The sequence below is a fragment of the Vanessa atalanta genome, chromosome 13 (genome assembly GCF_905147765.1).
Source record: "Vanessa atalanta chromosome 13, ilVanAtal1.2, whole genome shotgun sequence".
NCBI lineage: Eukaryota > Metazoa > Arthropoda > Insecta > Lepidoptera > Nymphalidae > Vanessa > Vanessa atalanta.
Window position 1 is genome coordinate 3,133,531 of NC_061883.1, and position 17,614 is coordinate 3,151,144.

The following is a 17,614-nucleotide window of genomic DNA, read 5'->3' on the forward strand; positions in this document are numbered from 1 at the left end:
TAGCAAGTAGCAACATTGCAGTTGCAATGCGTCATAGAAAACTGAAGAAATAATATTTCAGTGAAGACAACAAGAATCGCTACGTTGACAATTTTATGTGATAATGGCAGACAAAAGGAAAATTAAAAAACGAAAAGAGGTACGTATTTAATAAATATTTAATGACAAATTCATAAAATTATTTAGGTATTACAATACCGCTGTATATAAACTATATTATTGTTTTCATTCCCATTTCCATATTGCCGACTGTATATTAACCATTAATTTACGTATATATTTATTATTTTGGTCAAATAATGTTGATAATTATTTAATTATTTTTGATTGTGTAAGTTTTCTGCGTATAATTGTAATGACGTATTTTATTAGGCTATTAAAAAGTTCTGAAAACACGTATACTATTTGCGGTGTTTGAACAAATGAGTCAATACTTTGATATAATTACTTCAAATAAAAAATAATACGTTTACTTTGGCATAATGCGCAGTAACCCTTGTTGTATCAGTGGCATGGTATTTTCAACATTTTAAAAATAAACCACGATCCTTCCGGCTGTTCTTTGTTTGATCTGTGCCAACCGTTTCACGATTAATTTATTTTATTTATTTTCAGCGAAAAAAGGTTTGCTATTGTTCATTTATATTTAATTTAAATACCTTACTTTATATATTATTAAATCATAAAGTACTATTTAAAATAATAGCTTTAATATTTATATATAGACAGATACTCACAGAAATTTACTGCTAACTAATACTTTAGGTACTTTTTACAGTTTTTAAGAGTTTTTTTTATAAAAATATTTAAAATAATGAACTAGTATCACAGCTGCTTAATGATCTTATGTGCAATAATTATGTTATTACTATATTTATAGGACATTGACAAAGCAATATTAAAGGTGTTTCTTATTAATTATGGAAATCTAGAAATGCTATAAAAGTCTAAATGTCTCACTGTTGGGTGAGATCTCTCGATAAGAAGTTCAGAATATCATACAACTATTTCAATATTGTTGACTGTAAAATATAAGTTAAATTATAAAAAGCAAATTAAGCATGTCCAAAATTAGTAGTGCTTGTCGGGGTTTGAACTAAATTTTTTTGTTTATGATTTACATGATTTAACCACTGTGCCATATATGAGTAAATGTGAAGAGGATATTTATTTATTAAATATGTAATCAATTTGAGTAGTTTAAAATACACTAATCTAATTCAGGATTTGTTTACAATGACCTATATCTTGTTGTCTGATGTTTCTAAACAAAAGCAATAATTAGGACAATGAATTAAAGTATTTAAATATTGTGTATGGTATACATATATGAAATCACATAACCAAGCCTTGTCAAAGTTGGTAGACTTGTTACTTTTTTTTATTATATATATTGATATACTAAATTGTTAGTGACAGATCTTTAGCCACAGACAATGTTTTGATTAACAAGCTTATTCACAGTTTTTTTTGATGTTGTTCAAGTTAGGTATGTAAAACTGTTCACATCTTTAAATCAGTTTTTATTAATTAACAACTCGTTAAAACAAATACTTCAAGATCTGTTCTGATAATTAAATGCATTAGCGTTTGTATTATGTTTTAGACGTACATTATGTCGTAAGTATAACATGTTTTTTTTTTATGAATTGCAAAATTATCTGATGGTTCAATGATAACTTGTTAAAAGAATAGAAATGGAACTCGTTTTGCTTTTACATGTGCGTTGCGTAGCACTGAAAAATATAATCCTTTAACCAAAATACTGAAAATGTCCATTAAAAATCCTGCATACATTATGAATCATATGAATCCCTTAGAGAAATGAACTTTTAGCATATTATTCTAGTCACAATTTTGTTTTAACTATTGTGTGGTGATCTAGTTTTTGGAAGCAATGATGTGAAATAACTGTTGTTTTTGTTGTTGTGTTATTCATTTTATATTCGCATTTTTATGTGGACATTTATTACATATGGTTTGCAATGATTTGGAATCAAATTACATAAAATGTAATTGTGATTTTCATAAATACTAATTTTGTGGTGGTTTAATTACCGACACATGTAAATCTATAAAGTGACAGTGATCATTAATAATTTGGCTGTATAAATATTTATAACTTAAATTTTTATTTTTTACTTTTTCCTTGCCAATTACTGTAAAGCAAAAATTGATAAACTCCTCACACTGACATAGTTTAAATCTATTCTTTTGCATGTTAAAAGTGAGTCGATAGGTTTGACTTAAAAAAAAAATGAAATCCATTGTGTGTATAATTTTAAAATGAAAAGTAGATGAGGTATACATATGTATCATCAAACAGTGATTCTTTATTACTAGATGGCACCACTCTAAATTCATCTTGCACCCTTAATTTATCTCAGAGCTTGCTTCCACTTTTTAATTATAATTTAAAGTAATATTTTAAAACCGAAAGTGGGATTGTTTATTATGTTTTCATGTCTGTTACACATTTTACACATTGTCAGACTTACATAATATGGTACCTAGAACATGCCCTCTATCTCAAAAGCTGCAGGTGTGATTTATTTAGAACTAACTCTACAGGCTGTTCTTATTTTGTTTCGCTCTGTCCAAATTCACAATTTTGTTTCTTATTTTTTTTGTCATTTTTTTTTTTCGACATTGGCAACAAATCTTTTGTGTACAGAGTATTTCCTCCTGATTTTGAATTTCTTTCACATATAATTATATTGTTATTAATATATGTATAAGATTTCAAGACATCTTAAAATTCAGAGTGGAATTAATTTGTAAATATTTTTTTTTTATGAAATGATTGCTTAGACATTTAGTTCATATTACGCTTTTCAAAGTTATATTTTATAGCCATAATGGACAATTTAAAAATATTTATATGAAAATGACGTATAGTTTTTCAATTGGTAAACAACGTCAATTTTTTTTAATTACTTTGCTGCGTGTCTGTAATACAGGTATAGATGTAATGGAAACTTTTGAAGGTCTTTCTGTAATTGTATTCATTGTTTCATCTTTATGATCAGCAGATTTGATAAATAACAGAAACACAATCTGAACTACATATAATAAATATAGGTATTGTAATACAAATTGGTCGTTACATATCATAAATTCAAAAATCGAATGTGTAAACTATGGCAACTACAGTTTTATTCCTACAAATCATGGTATCATTTAGGTATACTAGCTTCAAGAGAATGTCCCACTTTCACCGGTACGGTAGCGTTAGTCGAGAACTGTCACGATAGCTCGCGGGTGTGTACGTGGCCTTAAATGTTATATTAAAAATGAGAGATTTTGTGAGTATTCTATTTTTGAAATGTGTTGATATTTTGTGTTTTTTTTTTGATTGTGTGTACTTTATAAATACCGAGGCAGAGAGCGTGCTCACGAGTTTATTTTAATATTTATAAGTTGATATGGCACTAGTATGATTCCCTTTTTTTTATTTTGTTGGCGATATGTTATTTATATATGGTTTTTTTTTCGAAATATTCCTTAACACATTTAATTGTATTGCGTATTGAGTGAAAATGATTTACATGTATTCATTCAAATGCAGGTATGTTTTATATGTTTATTCTTATTCGATATCTTCAAAATACAACAATCGATGAATTTGAAATTGTCTTAAGATTATTGACTTGAAACATTCGAGTGACGTGCGTCTTGAATTTCTTCATGTATTTATTTTTATACTTAAATGTAAGAAAAGTGCGCACTCTCATGATCATAACTGTTGCGCGTTCAATAATAAGAAGCTTTTTGAACAAACTGCAGATGTATTTGGGAGAAGAAATTCGAAACTCACCGAAGAACACAAGCTGGAAATTTTAGAATGTGATGTACGAAATTGACCCTGATAATTATAAAATATATTGAATACTCGTATCTAAAATGGCGTATCACCTTAAGTCCGTCGTCATTATTTCACGAGTGACATATGAAGTGAATTCTTATAGAAACGCACGGCTGATCCTTTAGTAGTAGTTTTTATAATGGTCTCGGCCTGTGACAAAGTCTTTTGGAGATGACATTAAAAATTTGTCTTAAAGTTTGTCTCAATAACCACCGTGTCAAGATATACAGGAATAGATTATGTTTTATTCCAGATATCAAAACAACAGTCAAAACTGTTAGATGTAGAGCGTTAAATATACTTATTGTTTATTAAAAATTCTCCACCAGCTAGAATAGAAATACAGCTGATAGGAGAATAAATGTCAGAGGATTATCCGTGGGAATAATCCCAATTTACTAGCTCTGCTTTGAGAGGTCTAAGCGGCGCCACCTTTGCCATTTGGCTTTCGTAGTATGATATTATGTAGTCCTTTAACCTTTAAAACTTTTCCCAATAAATGGGCGATCTGAACCAAAATCATTTCCACAAATCGAACTTAGATTTGTGGAAGAGATTAGCGCGTTTAAACAACTCTTAAGCTTTATAATATTAGTATAGATAACGAATAACGATCATATGTTTAATTAGAAAACATTTTTTTTTTGTCCCATCATAATATTGGTATACACTGAAGTTAAGGTATAAAACTTAATAGCTATAGTCAATTCCAATTAAAGAAGGAATAAAGATGATGATCGGCTGTATTGTGCACTACTAACGGTTCTTAATTAACATGGCATTATTTATAATATAACATTATTCCATTTAACGACTAATATCCACATTAATTTTACTTCCGAAGTTCCGATAACAGTTTCGTCCATGTTCAAAACGTAATTTTTGTCGCAAATCCATATTGAATAGCATTGATAATAATTTAAGTTCTCGACCAATGATATCGCCTTTAATTAATATTAAATATTGATTATTCGGCTTTTGTCCTCTTGTGGTTGGATTATCGCGATGGTTTTATTAAAGGAACGAATAATACTCCTGTTTTTCCATTAAGCGTAAGTTTGTGTTAGAAGTGGAGGCAACAATGAGACCAAGAGGTCAGGTTCGGACCGACTATATACTTTCACTTCGCTAGGCTCTGATATTATTCATACTTAGTTCCCATTTTTAAGTTATTCCAATGGACAGAAGTGTTGCCAATCGAGTTATGAGGTATTCGCAGTTTAATTCATAACAAGGTAAATATTTCCTTCGTTTACTATCTTAAAAATAAAATTTAATATCGAATACAAAATAATTTCATCCGGAGAGTGACCGGCGAAAACCGGATTCGGTTTTCATAGAATTAAATTCGTATATTTAAAAATAATAATGTTATAATAAAAGTGGACAAAATTAATCTAGAGGCAACAAATGAGTTGATTGGATGTGGGTAGTACCAATTGCATCTTAACCATTATATTTTTTATTTTTAGAACATGTTATTTAAGCAAAATCGCTGATACTATTTTTAAACTCATTTCACAGGATCAATAATATAGCTATCTCTTTCTTGTGCATGTCATTTAAAAGGGTAGCATGTTTTTTAATAAAATGTATATAAAAAAATCGCATCAGGCTTAAATCGAGATAGAGATCTCAAACTGTATGTCTTGCGTAATTCATTAGTTGTTAATAATTACGGTTTTTGTTAGCAAGTGCCAATGTCAGGGTCAGCGTTATGCAATCGTTAAACGCCTTGCTGCACTATCCGCTTTGAATTAATGAACTGACTAATTATAAAAGTATATATATTTGAATGTGACGTCAATTTTGCTGTAATATTTAAACAAATGAAATTAATTAAAGTTCTAATAGAAAAATATAGGTTAGATACTGTTTTGTCTTAAAAATATAACAGAAAGATTGTATATATATTTAGAGATTGAAAAGTATAAATATTTATACTTTTACCATTACTGACACCCTGGACATGGATTTTCATTTCCATGATCCTCTGTGGGTATCGGATTGGATAGATCATATAGTGCGGTACAATTTAAATGTAGCATCGACAAATTAAACAAAAATAATAAATCTTCAATATTTGGTTATATGACATTACAAGTTATTACGTTTGCGTAAAGATCATTTTCGCATAAGAAACAAATAAAGATTGTTGATTTTCAAGACACTTAATTCGGATGTGATCGGTTTTACAAATTTAACGGATGCTTTATCTAAGTTGTGTCGTACTATACTTTCTACTTCTGTGAGACCGTGATGGTCCGGAAGGAAACGGCGACTGATCCCACTGGTGAAGACGACGGAAACGGAGCCTCAGTCAATTATTTCACTGGTAATATAAGATAAAAATCACATGATCAGAATGACACTTGCATTAACTCCATAATTGATAGTACACAATGTGTGATAGTACAAAATGTTTCGTCCAGAAACCGACGATTAATTGAAAGATGCCAGTTTTCGTCCACATGTCAAGATATACTGTTAATCTCAAATTAGTAAGATTATTATCGACCTAGTAGTTACTGAAATTAGATTTCTCTTCCGTTCCTAAATGAAAAAAACAATAATCACAGACTAAAAAGTACTTTTATAAGAAATGCTTTTATATTAATTAATCCGGATTGAATTGTTACTTTGATTATAATAATCGTTAATTCAAATGAAAAAAGAATTTCTGAAATAGGCGTTGGCGTTACTAGGTTTCATTACGATCTAAATAAACAATCCAATTTTTTTTTAGCGATGTTGAATTATATTAATTTTAAACATAAATACTAATATCAATTTATGTATAAAAGCAATCCTTAATACTGATTTCAATATGTCTAACAACATGGCGAACTTCGGTACCAACTGCCATCTTGGCTGATGTATTTTCAATACATCAGCCAAGAGGGTGAAATTGTGGATGGCAGTATATAATAATAAAACGCTATAGCTGCTGTTTTACTCATAAAAATAAGCCTATACACCGATTTCCATACTTCTAAGTTACAGAATTGGAAAACTTCCGTACAAACATTAATTTCATTCCATTTGATCCCTTTATACGGTGAATTTGAGGAATAATTTTATATTGCTCATCTACGTTTCAAAAAAAATTGTCCAAAGGCTCATCCCACTCGACCCACTGGCTTAGGCTGCGTGTTGTATGTCAGTCACTTACTTTAAAATTGTATTAAGTATATTAAAAAGAAAGTATAACAAATGTTAAATTATTATAAAATCCAGGTTTAACGAATCAGCAATTCTACCGATTGTAACATTGGATTGGCAAGTACCTAAACGAAACTATTAATAAAATACTTGATCAATATTAGAATGAAATAAATAATTGGTGCTTTTCTTGAATTTGTATGTGTCATACTTTTACGATATGCCATGGTATGTCATAAATCATTTGACGTCATCAAATAGCTAATATGGCTAAACGACTGAGGCCCATTATATGGTAAGTTATAGCAAACGACGGGGGCCTCAAACGGCAGTGTTCTACATCGCGTGCCACTTGTATGGTGACATTCAGCGTTGCAGAACTATCGATAGTTTGACTATCGATACTTGATATCGAAAACTGTTCATGATATCGATAGTACTATCGATAGTTTTGGTTAAAAATAATGGTTTTTGCAAAACTATCAACAGTATTGATACGTGACAATACTATCGATATACTATGGATACTATCGGTAACACCTTCAAATATCTATCACGAATGCGACGGAAAAGTTTGTATTTGAAATAGAAAATATTACTATAAGATTCCCATTTTGAAATTGGAATCGTATCACGAATGCATATTTAGGATTTAATAGGACACTTCAAATCAAATTATCTTAGGTAAATAACGCATAATTTATGGTATTCCGTTTTCCCGCCTATAAAAGAACATCTCAAATTATAATTTATAAAACTAACGGTGTGACCAACATTGCAAGAAAAACCGGTTGTTTCTTGGTATCTTATTTATATAGATAAATAGTAAAAATGGGTTATGTATGTTATTTTTTTTTTCAAAAATAGAATAAAGATAATATTCTTTGATATTCAAATTAAACAAATGCTCTTTTTATTTTGCAGGAGTTTGGTGAGCCGCCCGTGTCTGAGAAGCCAACGAGTGAAGAGTACGCTGTCGCGAAATGGTTGAAGGCTAACGTTCCCACAAAGAAAACCAAATTCCTCAACCACCACGTCGAATACTTTACAGGTATATAACGGTTGTTTTAAATTATAGATCTGTATTTTTAGTATATTTTAGTATTTTTAGGGTTCTGTACAACTAATAAACGAAGTCTTATAGGAACATCCGTGTCTGTCCCGCCGTTATTAGTTATAGAATTTGGCACCCATGCAGAGTTAAGTGACCAGTGACCCATTCACAAAATAAATAGAGCTTAATCTTTTGAAAAAAAAAAATTCATATAACAATTCTTAGTCCTTAAAATTGCTAAAGTGCAACTCAATCCACGCAAGCGACTTGGGTTTTTAATTTTTCATTGACTAATCTAATTTCACATAACAGATTTTACTTCATAAACAGTGACATAAGAAAAGAAAAATAACGCAAAAATTTAAAACGATAGAAAACTTTATGAAAAAATTTTGAAAGATTTTATAATGTCATCTAATGATGTAAATAAATAAAACGTATAATGAAACTAAATGTATCCTGCGATTGTATTTCACCCACGTTCATTTAATACATTACTACTCCAGACATGCAATAGGTGCATTTACTATGCAGTTGCTAGATTGGTTGATGTTAGTTGTTATTGTATACGCTACTTACTGTGGGTTTTAGGGGCTGGTTTTTATCTAATTCGATTGAGTTGTTTGATCGTGAACAGACAGACAGAGTTACTATCATATCTATATTAGTGTAGATAACCTTACTCAATAAACGAACATTTTAAAGGTAAAAGTATGATGAGTAGGAACAACAAACATATACAAAGGTCCATGTTTAATAAAAAAAATAAACATTAAAACATAAAATTTACCTATCACGACGTCCCATTACGTTAATAAAAAATATAATTAAACTAGATACGTTCCACGATTCCATTTCATCGACGTTAGTTTATATAGTACACTAGCTACCTGTCCCGTCCACATGGGTACTATAAAGAGTATACACAACATTTAGATAAACGAAAAAAAAAAAAAAAAAATTGTTTTTCGTCGACTTGGAAATTTTAAAAATCTTGGCTTTTATTTAACTATACTGCATATATTAAACATGTAAATCTTCCCCTTGAATCGCTCATATTATTTATTTATGAAAACCGCATTAAAATCCGCTGCGTAGTTTATAAGATCAAGCGTACAGACGCGGGAAGCGACTTTGTTTTATACCACGTAGATATGACTATTTTATTCAAGCAATGTAACTTACTACGTAATTTTTACAGAATTGCTTGAGAGCTATAAACTAGCAATCTAAGATATTCGAATATAAATTTGAAAGAAAAAAGAATTATTCAAATCGAACCGTTGGTAGTTCCTAAAATTAGTGCACTCAATACGCTACAATATGAATTCTGTTCTTTTTAATATTGAAGACGTGGGTATATAATACGATGTGTTAATGTAACTGTAGATATATGACCTATTTGTAGGTTATCAGTTATGTAATTGAAAGAAAACATGAATGTTGAATATTTTGTGTTCACGTTTGATTAGGAATGTTTCGAATTAAACGTCTAACCGATACGAATTTTCATACTGTGACGCATTTAATGAACCATAAGTCGTTTGCTTTTCATTGGTTTAATATATTTTATTTATCTTACAACACCGTTATTTTATTGTTCTTTGCAAAAGTATACCTAACTTAACCTATTATTTTAAACTCGTAAACACGTATTCTATAAGTAAGGAAGCTTGTTATTATAAAATACCATAAACGTATAGTTACTGCATTTAATTTGTTTCAAATAAATATATTTCAATATTTTTTCATGCGATGTTCTCATGAGCTATTGGGGCCATGGCGATCAAAAATAGCTTTATGCGCAGAGGATAATATAGTTAAGTTGTGTGTAGACGCAGTTTGACTCGATTCCTTTGTTCTCATAATCCGATTGCCATCCCGGCAATTAGATACCGGAGAGTTCGGGATCTCGACAAGTTTTAAATGTTTAGCGAAGTACATATTTAGCGAAGCCATGGGTGTAACCATTACCAACTTCTAAACTACGGAATGCTACGGATTCTCAGTAGTATTCCTGAAACTTCGGAGTGGTACTGATGCTCAGTAGTATGCCTGAAACTTCAGAATGGTATTGATGCTCAGTAGTGTTCCTGAAACTTCGGAATTGTACTGATGCTCAGTAGTGTTCCTGAAACTTCGGAATTGTACTGATTCTCGATAGTATTCTTGAAACTTCGGTATGGTACTGATTCTCAGTAGTAATCCTAAAACTACGGAATTGTACTGATTCACAGTAGTATTCCTGAAATTTCGGTATGGTATTGATTCTTAGTTGTATTTCGAAGTTTGAAGAAGAATTGGCAGTGTTGTCTTGTCTGAAAAAACCTTTTCAAAGTTTTGTAGTTTTCCAGTTTTGTAAAATTTACATTGAACTATACATCATAAAACTTAATGAATTATACAGCAGACGACTAAGCATTTGAACTTTTGTTATAGTTTGTTAAAGTTTTTTGTTCAACTGAATTGTATATTTGGAAACATGTTTCAGGTACAAAGGCAGTAGATGCACTTCTCACATCGAAATGGGCAACCGGAAAGAATCCAATCTTCACAACGCGTCGCGAAGTATCCGACTATCTCCACCAAATGCTCGTGCACAAACTGTTCCATAGAGCAAAGAAGGTATGTTTATTAATTATATTTAATTAGAACCACTTACATACAAGAACTTTTTAAAAAAAAATCTCACTTTTAATTTAAAGCTGACTTGAAATGTAGAGTGGCGAGAAGAAGAAGAAGAAGTGACTCTTTATCGTCATCATACACATCTAGTAATCATATTCAATTAAATTCGATATATCCTTTATGACTTTCATATGATAAGATAGTTTTATATAATATTATACAGACTATGAATATGGCATTATTATTTATATTTTCTATTATGAGGTTAAAATATATTCATTTGTTAATGTAAATGTAAAATTTATTGTTTACGGTAATTTTAAATTATGAACCCTTACAATTATGCCCTTCTTTTATTTTAGAAGATAATTTTTTTATCTAATAATAATGTAATAAGACTGCTTAGTACATAGTAAGTCTCTTGCGTATAAACTTATAGGTTACTAGTTGTCGCCCTCGTCTTTTGTCGAGTTTTAGGTGTTGGTACTTAACCAACGCATACGGTTACGCATAAGAATGGCCTATGTTCTTCCTTCGAGTTCAAGCTTGCTTCATACAAAATTTTAAGTTCTGTTAAGTGGTTTTAGCAATAGACAGACAGAGTTACTTTCGCATTTATAATATTCATATATATACAATTATCGTGCGTCTATATAATTATCGTGGTTGCTCAGATATTTATCGTTGTATTTGTTGATTATTGTATTTATGGTTATTTCAGGTACCAGTTAGTGAGCAAGAATTAAAAGGGAAGTCAAAGAAGAAAGACATCGAAAAGTCAAGCAAGAGTGGAGATGAAAAGGATGGAGAAAAGAGTCAAGCGAGTGCCTGTGAATCTAAGGTATGAGTAATATGAATATACATGGGTATAACTATATATATAACTCAACTACAAACCATATGATTGTATGGACATTCATTTGGTTTGTAGTTGAGATGATTCGTAACTGATTGAATGCTGTCTTAATTATTGTTATTACCATCTCATCATCTGACCATTTATTAAAACATAATACACATATCCATAACTAAAGGTGGAGTCTATCTATGTAAATGTATTGTAGAATAACAAAAAGTAACAATTTAGAAAAGGTCATAAGTGTCATGTAAACACATTAATCTAAAATTCTTAAATGTATGTTTTAATTTCAGGACACAAAGGACAACAAAGAGACTAAAGACAAGGAAAAAGAGAAGAAGAAACGTAAAATCCGTTTAGAAATGCACATGGAACAATTGTTCTTGGACAGTTTGGATGCATATGTATGGATCTATGACCCGATGCCCTGGTACTACTGGTTGTGTGGAGCGCTTGTTGTCTTCGGTACGATTGGGGTGTGCATGTTCCCACTCTGGCCAGCTACTGTACGGTGAGTTGTCATAATTGTTGAAGCTAAGTACATTTATCAAGATCTTTCAATTTAAACTAATTGTAAGACATATTAGTAAAATGAGCTCTCGCTATAACAGAGATTTAAGATTATTTTATTAAATTATTTGGTTATAAGGTGTTGGATAACAAATGATTAGTTTTGATTTTATTTGGCGCAAGACCGTCGTTATAGGAATCATCAATCATGACATATTCTATCATTAAACAGCAATGCTCAGTATTGTTATATTATGGTTAGAAGCTTGAGTAAGCCAGTGTAACTACGTGCAAAAGACATATAACATCTTAGGTCCCAAGGTTGGTGGGGCATTGGTGTTTCAAGGAATGGTTAATATTTGGCACCTATGTGTGTCTATATGTGATGGTGACCCTTTACCATCAGGTAACAAAAAATATTTCAATAATAATGAGTTACCTTTAAAATTTTTATTAGTATGATGAGATGCACACAACACTCGAGTACTCTTTTACTCCATAATTTTATTTTATTTTATTTTATTTTATTTAAACAAGCACACTTACAACATACATATTAAACATTTACAGCAAAAGCGACTATATTAAAATATCAGATATGTACGTCAATGACAAGTGCACATAACATATACAAATTACAAACAGTGTACAATTAAAATGTCCACACATTAATTCAAAAATAAAACAAAAACATTACGCAAAAATCACAAAATAAAAACAAAAAACATCACTACATAAACTTAGGAAAACTAATTAACTTAGAGAAGAAAAAAACAAATAGTCGACAACTTTTCGTTTGAATACATGAAACGAATCACAAAATGGGTCCAGACCTGGCAACTTTTTGGAAATTTCATTACAAAATCTTGCCAATTGCACCACGGGAGACTGGGATCCAAGATTAGTTTTAACGCGCGGGATGTGAAATGTGTTCGGAATAGAATTCCTTGGGCATTTATAAGGAACATTTAGAAGGAAGCGTTCGACTAGGCCACTGTACTGAATATCACCATTAAGTATTAATAGCTGATAGTGAAATTAAACCAAATATTTACTGTAAAAATTGTGTTTTTATATTGCTAATAAATATTATATCTTTGATAAATCCCATTTAAAAAGTTTATTGTCACTTATATAGAGTTTTACATAAATAGACTCAAATCCAACACTCCTTACAAATAAAAGTAATAATAATAAACAAAGGAACATCATACATCTTAGTGTTCTTTCTATTCATAATGAAATAGACTATAACCAAACAATTTTGTTCACAGGAAAGGTGTGTATTATCTAAGTGTAGCGGCTGCTGCATTCCTCGTAATGATCATAGTGCTGGCTGTGCTACGAGTTGTCGTGTTCTGTCTGGTGTGGATACTGACTCTCTCGCGACATCACCTCTGGCTGCTGCCGAACTTAACCGAGGATGTTGGATTCTTTGCATCTTTCTGGCCACTTTATAAGGTATCTAGTTCTCTATATAATATTTAAATGAATCACATACCAAAGTGTGTGGCATTAGTGTTTTTTATGTATTTAATATGTATTTAATATGTATGTTCATAATAAAACTGACTGCCTCTTTGGTATAGTAGCTTGATATAAGGCTGCAGATTCTCAATTAAAGCCTGGTATCTTGACTTGGAAATTTTTACACTGCTGTAGCTCGGTGCGCACGTAAAACCGTCTGCGCCTTTACTCTTTCCGGTCGTTTCGGATTTGCCGTTCCGTAGGATCATAAGAGTGAGAAAAAAGAGTGCACCTGTGTTAGTGCACATACTTGTGCACTATGATATGTTCTCGTAGTTGGCTGGTCTCTCTTGATGTTGCCGTGGTATCAGTACAACATCATAATAAAATCTGTTGCTAACTCTACCTGCTATTGGAGTATACTGTTAAAAGTTCCAAAATAAAGTTAATAGTAATTTTTTAAGAACAATGTCATTTTTTTTATTATAGTACGAATACCGCGGGCCGGGTTCCGAAAGCGATAAGTCATCAAAGAGCAAGAAAAAACGTAAGAAAGACAAGCATTCAGATGAGGAAGAAGAAAAAACTCCGCTAGTGCAAGCAGAGAAGCCGACCGAGCCAAGCGTTGAGGCAAAACCAATTCCTCAAGTTGAAACTGTTGATTCCAAGTGAGTTCACATTAAATCCTAATTATTTAGTGTATTGAAATGCTATGTCAGGGCTTGCGAATATGCTTTTCTATTTGATTTAAAAAATATGTCAATTATATTTTTGATAAAGTATAAAGAACTTACTTTTATATATGTATTGTTAACTAACTTAACTAAGTATATTTTAGATGTGATCTGGATACTCTCAAATTATATATCTTTGCTCTTAGTTTGAGGAATTTTTGGCTAAGGATGGAAGATTGAAAATTTATCTATACTAATATTTTGTGACGATATGAAGCTAGCTACTTTTTTTAATACCCTTAACACTGGACGTGCAACTCTTTAAACGCTAGCAATGTCGCAGGTGACAACCTAACCTATTTGTAATATATATATTTTATTTTCCAGGGAAGAACCACAGGATCCAGTTTCAAACACAGATAAGCTCTCAGAATCTGAGTCGGAGAATAGTCAACGATCCTCAACTGATAGAGACTTTGAGATGGTAGAGCCAGCGGACTTTGAACCCGATCCGAAGGACAACACAACATAGGCATAGTAAATATTAGGTAATAACTGACTCATTGGGACAGATTCGAGGCGATTTTATTATTGTTTTGTATTATGAAAATCTTTAATTTACTGCAAGAAATCATTACAAAGTGCAAGAACCCATTATTTATTATGGTCTCTTTGTTTATATTTTTATTACTAACACGGTACACAAGAATATTATTATTATTAAAATTATAATATTTGAACTGTAGAAACATTTGTGTGTGCGTGATACAAATTATTATATAAACTTTTTATTTGCAAATAATGAATTCTTGCAGTAAGCCAACGAAATGTGCAATTTTATATATACAAGCATAATATTTAATTGAATGAATCTTTAATAAAATTTACAATAGTGGAGTATTTTTTTATTATAAATGAAATCCGTAACAAGTTACGGGAACAGCCTGTATATATCCCACTGCTGGGTAAAGGCCCCCTCAACTATTTAGCGAGGTAAGGCAAGGAGGAGTTATACCATGTAACTCCAAACTTGACAAGTAATTTAAAAGTATATATTTATATTTTTTAAATTATGTTGTCACCTTTATATCTATTAATGTTTAAACTTTTGTAAGATCTTGGTTTAATATATTGTTCGCTCCTTTCGTCAATTTATTGTAATTGAATTAACAAAATTTATATATATTAAAAATTAGTTTGTTTAAATATTTGACGCTTAAAGAACGATTTCATGCTTATATTTTCCTGTAACACTTAATGGGTATTCAAAGGCGTTTGAAAGTCCTTTGATAAATGTATAATTAGTATTTTAAATTGTCAAATCAGCGGAAAAAGATTCTATATCAATTTTTTAAAGTAAATGAATCAAAAGAAAACAGTAAAAATGCAATTTTAGAACTTTAACATGGCAACACTAAGTTTTCTCGTTTCATATTTTTACATTTGCATTTACTTATATGTATGTCGTGAAGCAAGATCTTGTCTTTATATGTTTTATGTAATTATGGAAACAAATATATGTGTGACGTCACGCATTAGTTATGATGTAGTTTGCATAATAATTTCGATTTGAAGATTAAAAGAAATATTTTATATTTTATGTGGACCAAATTATTTAATTATGATTGGACATGCTACGTCTCTTAATGGATTGGAGACTTTTGTGATGGCAACAAAAATGTTGGTGACACTATGGAACAACAACGTAGTACATAAAATACCCAAGGGCTGTACTTGAAAAATCTTAAAAGAATAATTGTGGTTTCCTTTTTGTAGCAGAGGATGAGTATTTTTGAAAATGTTACATTATCACGTAGATACGATATTATAAAATGTAAATCGGCTTAGTCGTAGCCTTTCGACTTGGATGCACACACAATTTCTACTAAACGATCCAAAAACGATATTATAAGAATTTCAATGTTTTTGATTCGATCGTTATGACGTCAACATTTCAAGGTCAAATTTGCTTTTTTACGTGTAGCCTTCGAAAGATGTTTAAGACGCAAAAAATATCACTATCACGTGTAGTTTCATGAAAGTTAAAAAATGTATATGTTTGTACTTGTCTGTCCCAGTGAGTTTTATAAAAGTAGCGTGATTGTTAGTTTCCACAAATTATAAATGATTTTTTTCAATATTCGAAAACGTGATATTTTTAGTTTGGGACATTAAAAAAACTATTTTGGTGATCAACTTTTTTTTTTAATTCAAATATATATGTAAACAAATATTAAACATATGACATGATGATATTTTAGTGTCATTAAAGATAGATAACTATATTTAGTGTTTAGATAAAATATTGTGTTGTCTGTGCACATTAATATTGTTAACTTTATGTTTGTAATTTAATATTTTGGTGCTGTTTAGTTTACGAGTTGAAAATGACCGTGTATAATTATATTTAAAAAAAAAAAGTTTTTATTAGATTAAAAACATTAATTTAAAAAAAATCGATATCATGATTTAAAGAAAAAAAATCATTATTTTTTTAAATTCTTATTCTAAAACTTGATATCGTTTTTTAATTCTTTTTTTTATAAAGTGAGTAAACTCGTGTCGTGAAAGTGGACTATAATTTTTGGAATACTTTAATTTATTTAACTTTTCAATACTTAGCGATTCGTCGGCTTGTCAATTATATGTGTCGCAGATATGATTTCTTGTAAAATTGTACTTCTCTGTACACTGAGGGTAAGGACTCACGGACCGTTTGTCACGTAGCCGTCGATGTTGTAATTCACTGAACTCCGCAATATTAATAGCCAATCGTAACTTTAATTGTACTTTTACTGAAGCGTAGTATTTATAGTATAATTAGAAATCAAAGTCGCTTAGAGTATCAATTTATATTATTCACATACCTTGTAATATGATCTGATAAATTGCACTTATACTGCGCGGATAATGCGCACCGTGAGTACTTAGCTTAGTTTTTGTAAATATTTCGTTCTCGTCTCAAGATCTAATCAACGTTACACGACGATGTATTATGACGTTGATATACGTTAATCAAATAAAACTATATAATCTTTTTAATGATTTTTATTTATATTAACTTTTCCTATTAACCTAAATATAGAAGGCACTGAATTTCTATTCCCGCTTCCTCTTTAGTTTGCCTTTTAGTAAGTAAATTACCATGTGTACTTCTTTTTGGATTAAAATATAATCAATCCACCAAGGCTTTGATAAGGCAAGGCGTTTGGAATGTGTTATTTATCCGACAAGTTCGAATAAAACACGCTGACCACACAAATCCTTTGCGAAGCTTAAAGATCTAAGTGTACACACGACGGGAAGCGACTTTGTTTCATACTATGTTGAAATTCGTTCTCATATCAAGATTTGATCAACGTTACACATTAAGACAAAATAAAACAACATTTTTC

The 17,614-nt window shown here is 30.5% G+C and overlaps 1 protein-coding gene across 1 annotated transcript; it reads left to right on the forward strand.

Annotated features, from left to right (window-relative positions):
* The first annotated feature begins 6 nt into the window (after positions 1–6).
* Positions 7–17,257, forward strand: LOC125068536 (translocation protein SEC62). Its single transcript, XM_047677732.1, has 8 exons — positions 7–139; positions 7,952–8,078; positions 10,573–10,706; positions 11,431–11,550; positions 11,862–12,079; positions 13,353–13,539; positions 14,035–14,213; positions 14,607–17,257. Exons 1-8 carry the CDS (start codon positions 104–106, stop codon positions 14,749–14,751), a joined length of 1,146 nt encoding a protein of 381 aa, XP_047533688.1. The 5' UTR covers positions 7–103; the 3' UTR covers positions 14,752–17,257.
* Positions 17,258–17,614: the final 357 nt, after the last annotated feature.

Excerpts from the sequence above, each read along its gene's own strand:
- LOC125068536 (XM_047677732.1), top strand. The coding sequence starts at position 104 with ATGGCAGACAAAAGGAAAATTAAAAAACGAAAAGAG. Across the intron at positions 11,551-11,861 it reads CGAGTGCCTGTGAATCTAAG|GACACAAAGGACAACAAAGA; the intron begins GTATGAGTAATA and ends TTTTAATTTCAG. Across the intron at positions 14,214-14,606 it reads GTTGAAACTGTTGATTCCAA|GGAAGAACCACAGGATCCAG; the intron begins GTGAGTTCACAT and ends TTTATTTTCCAG.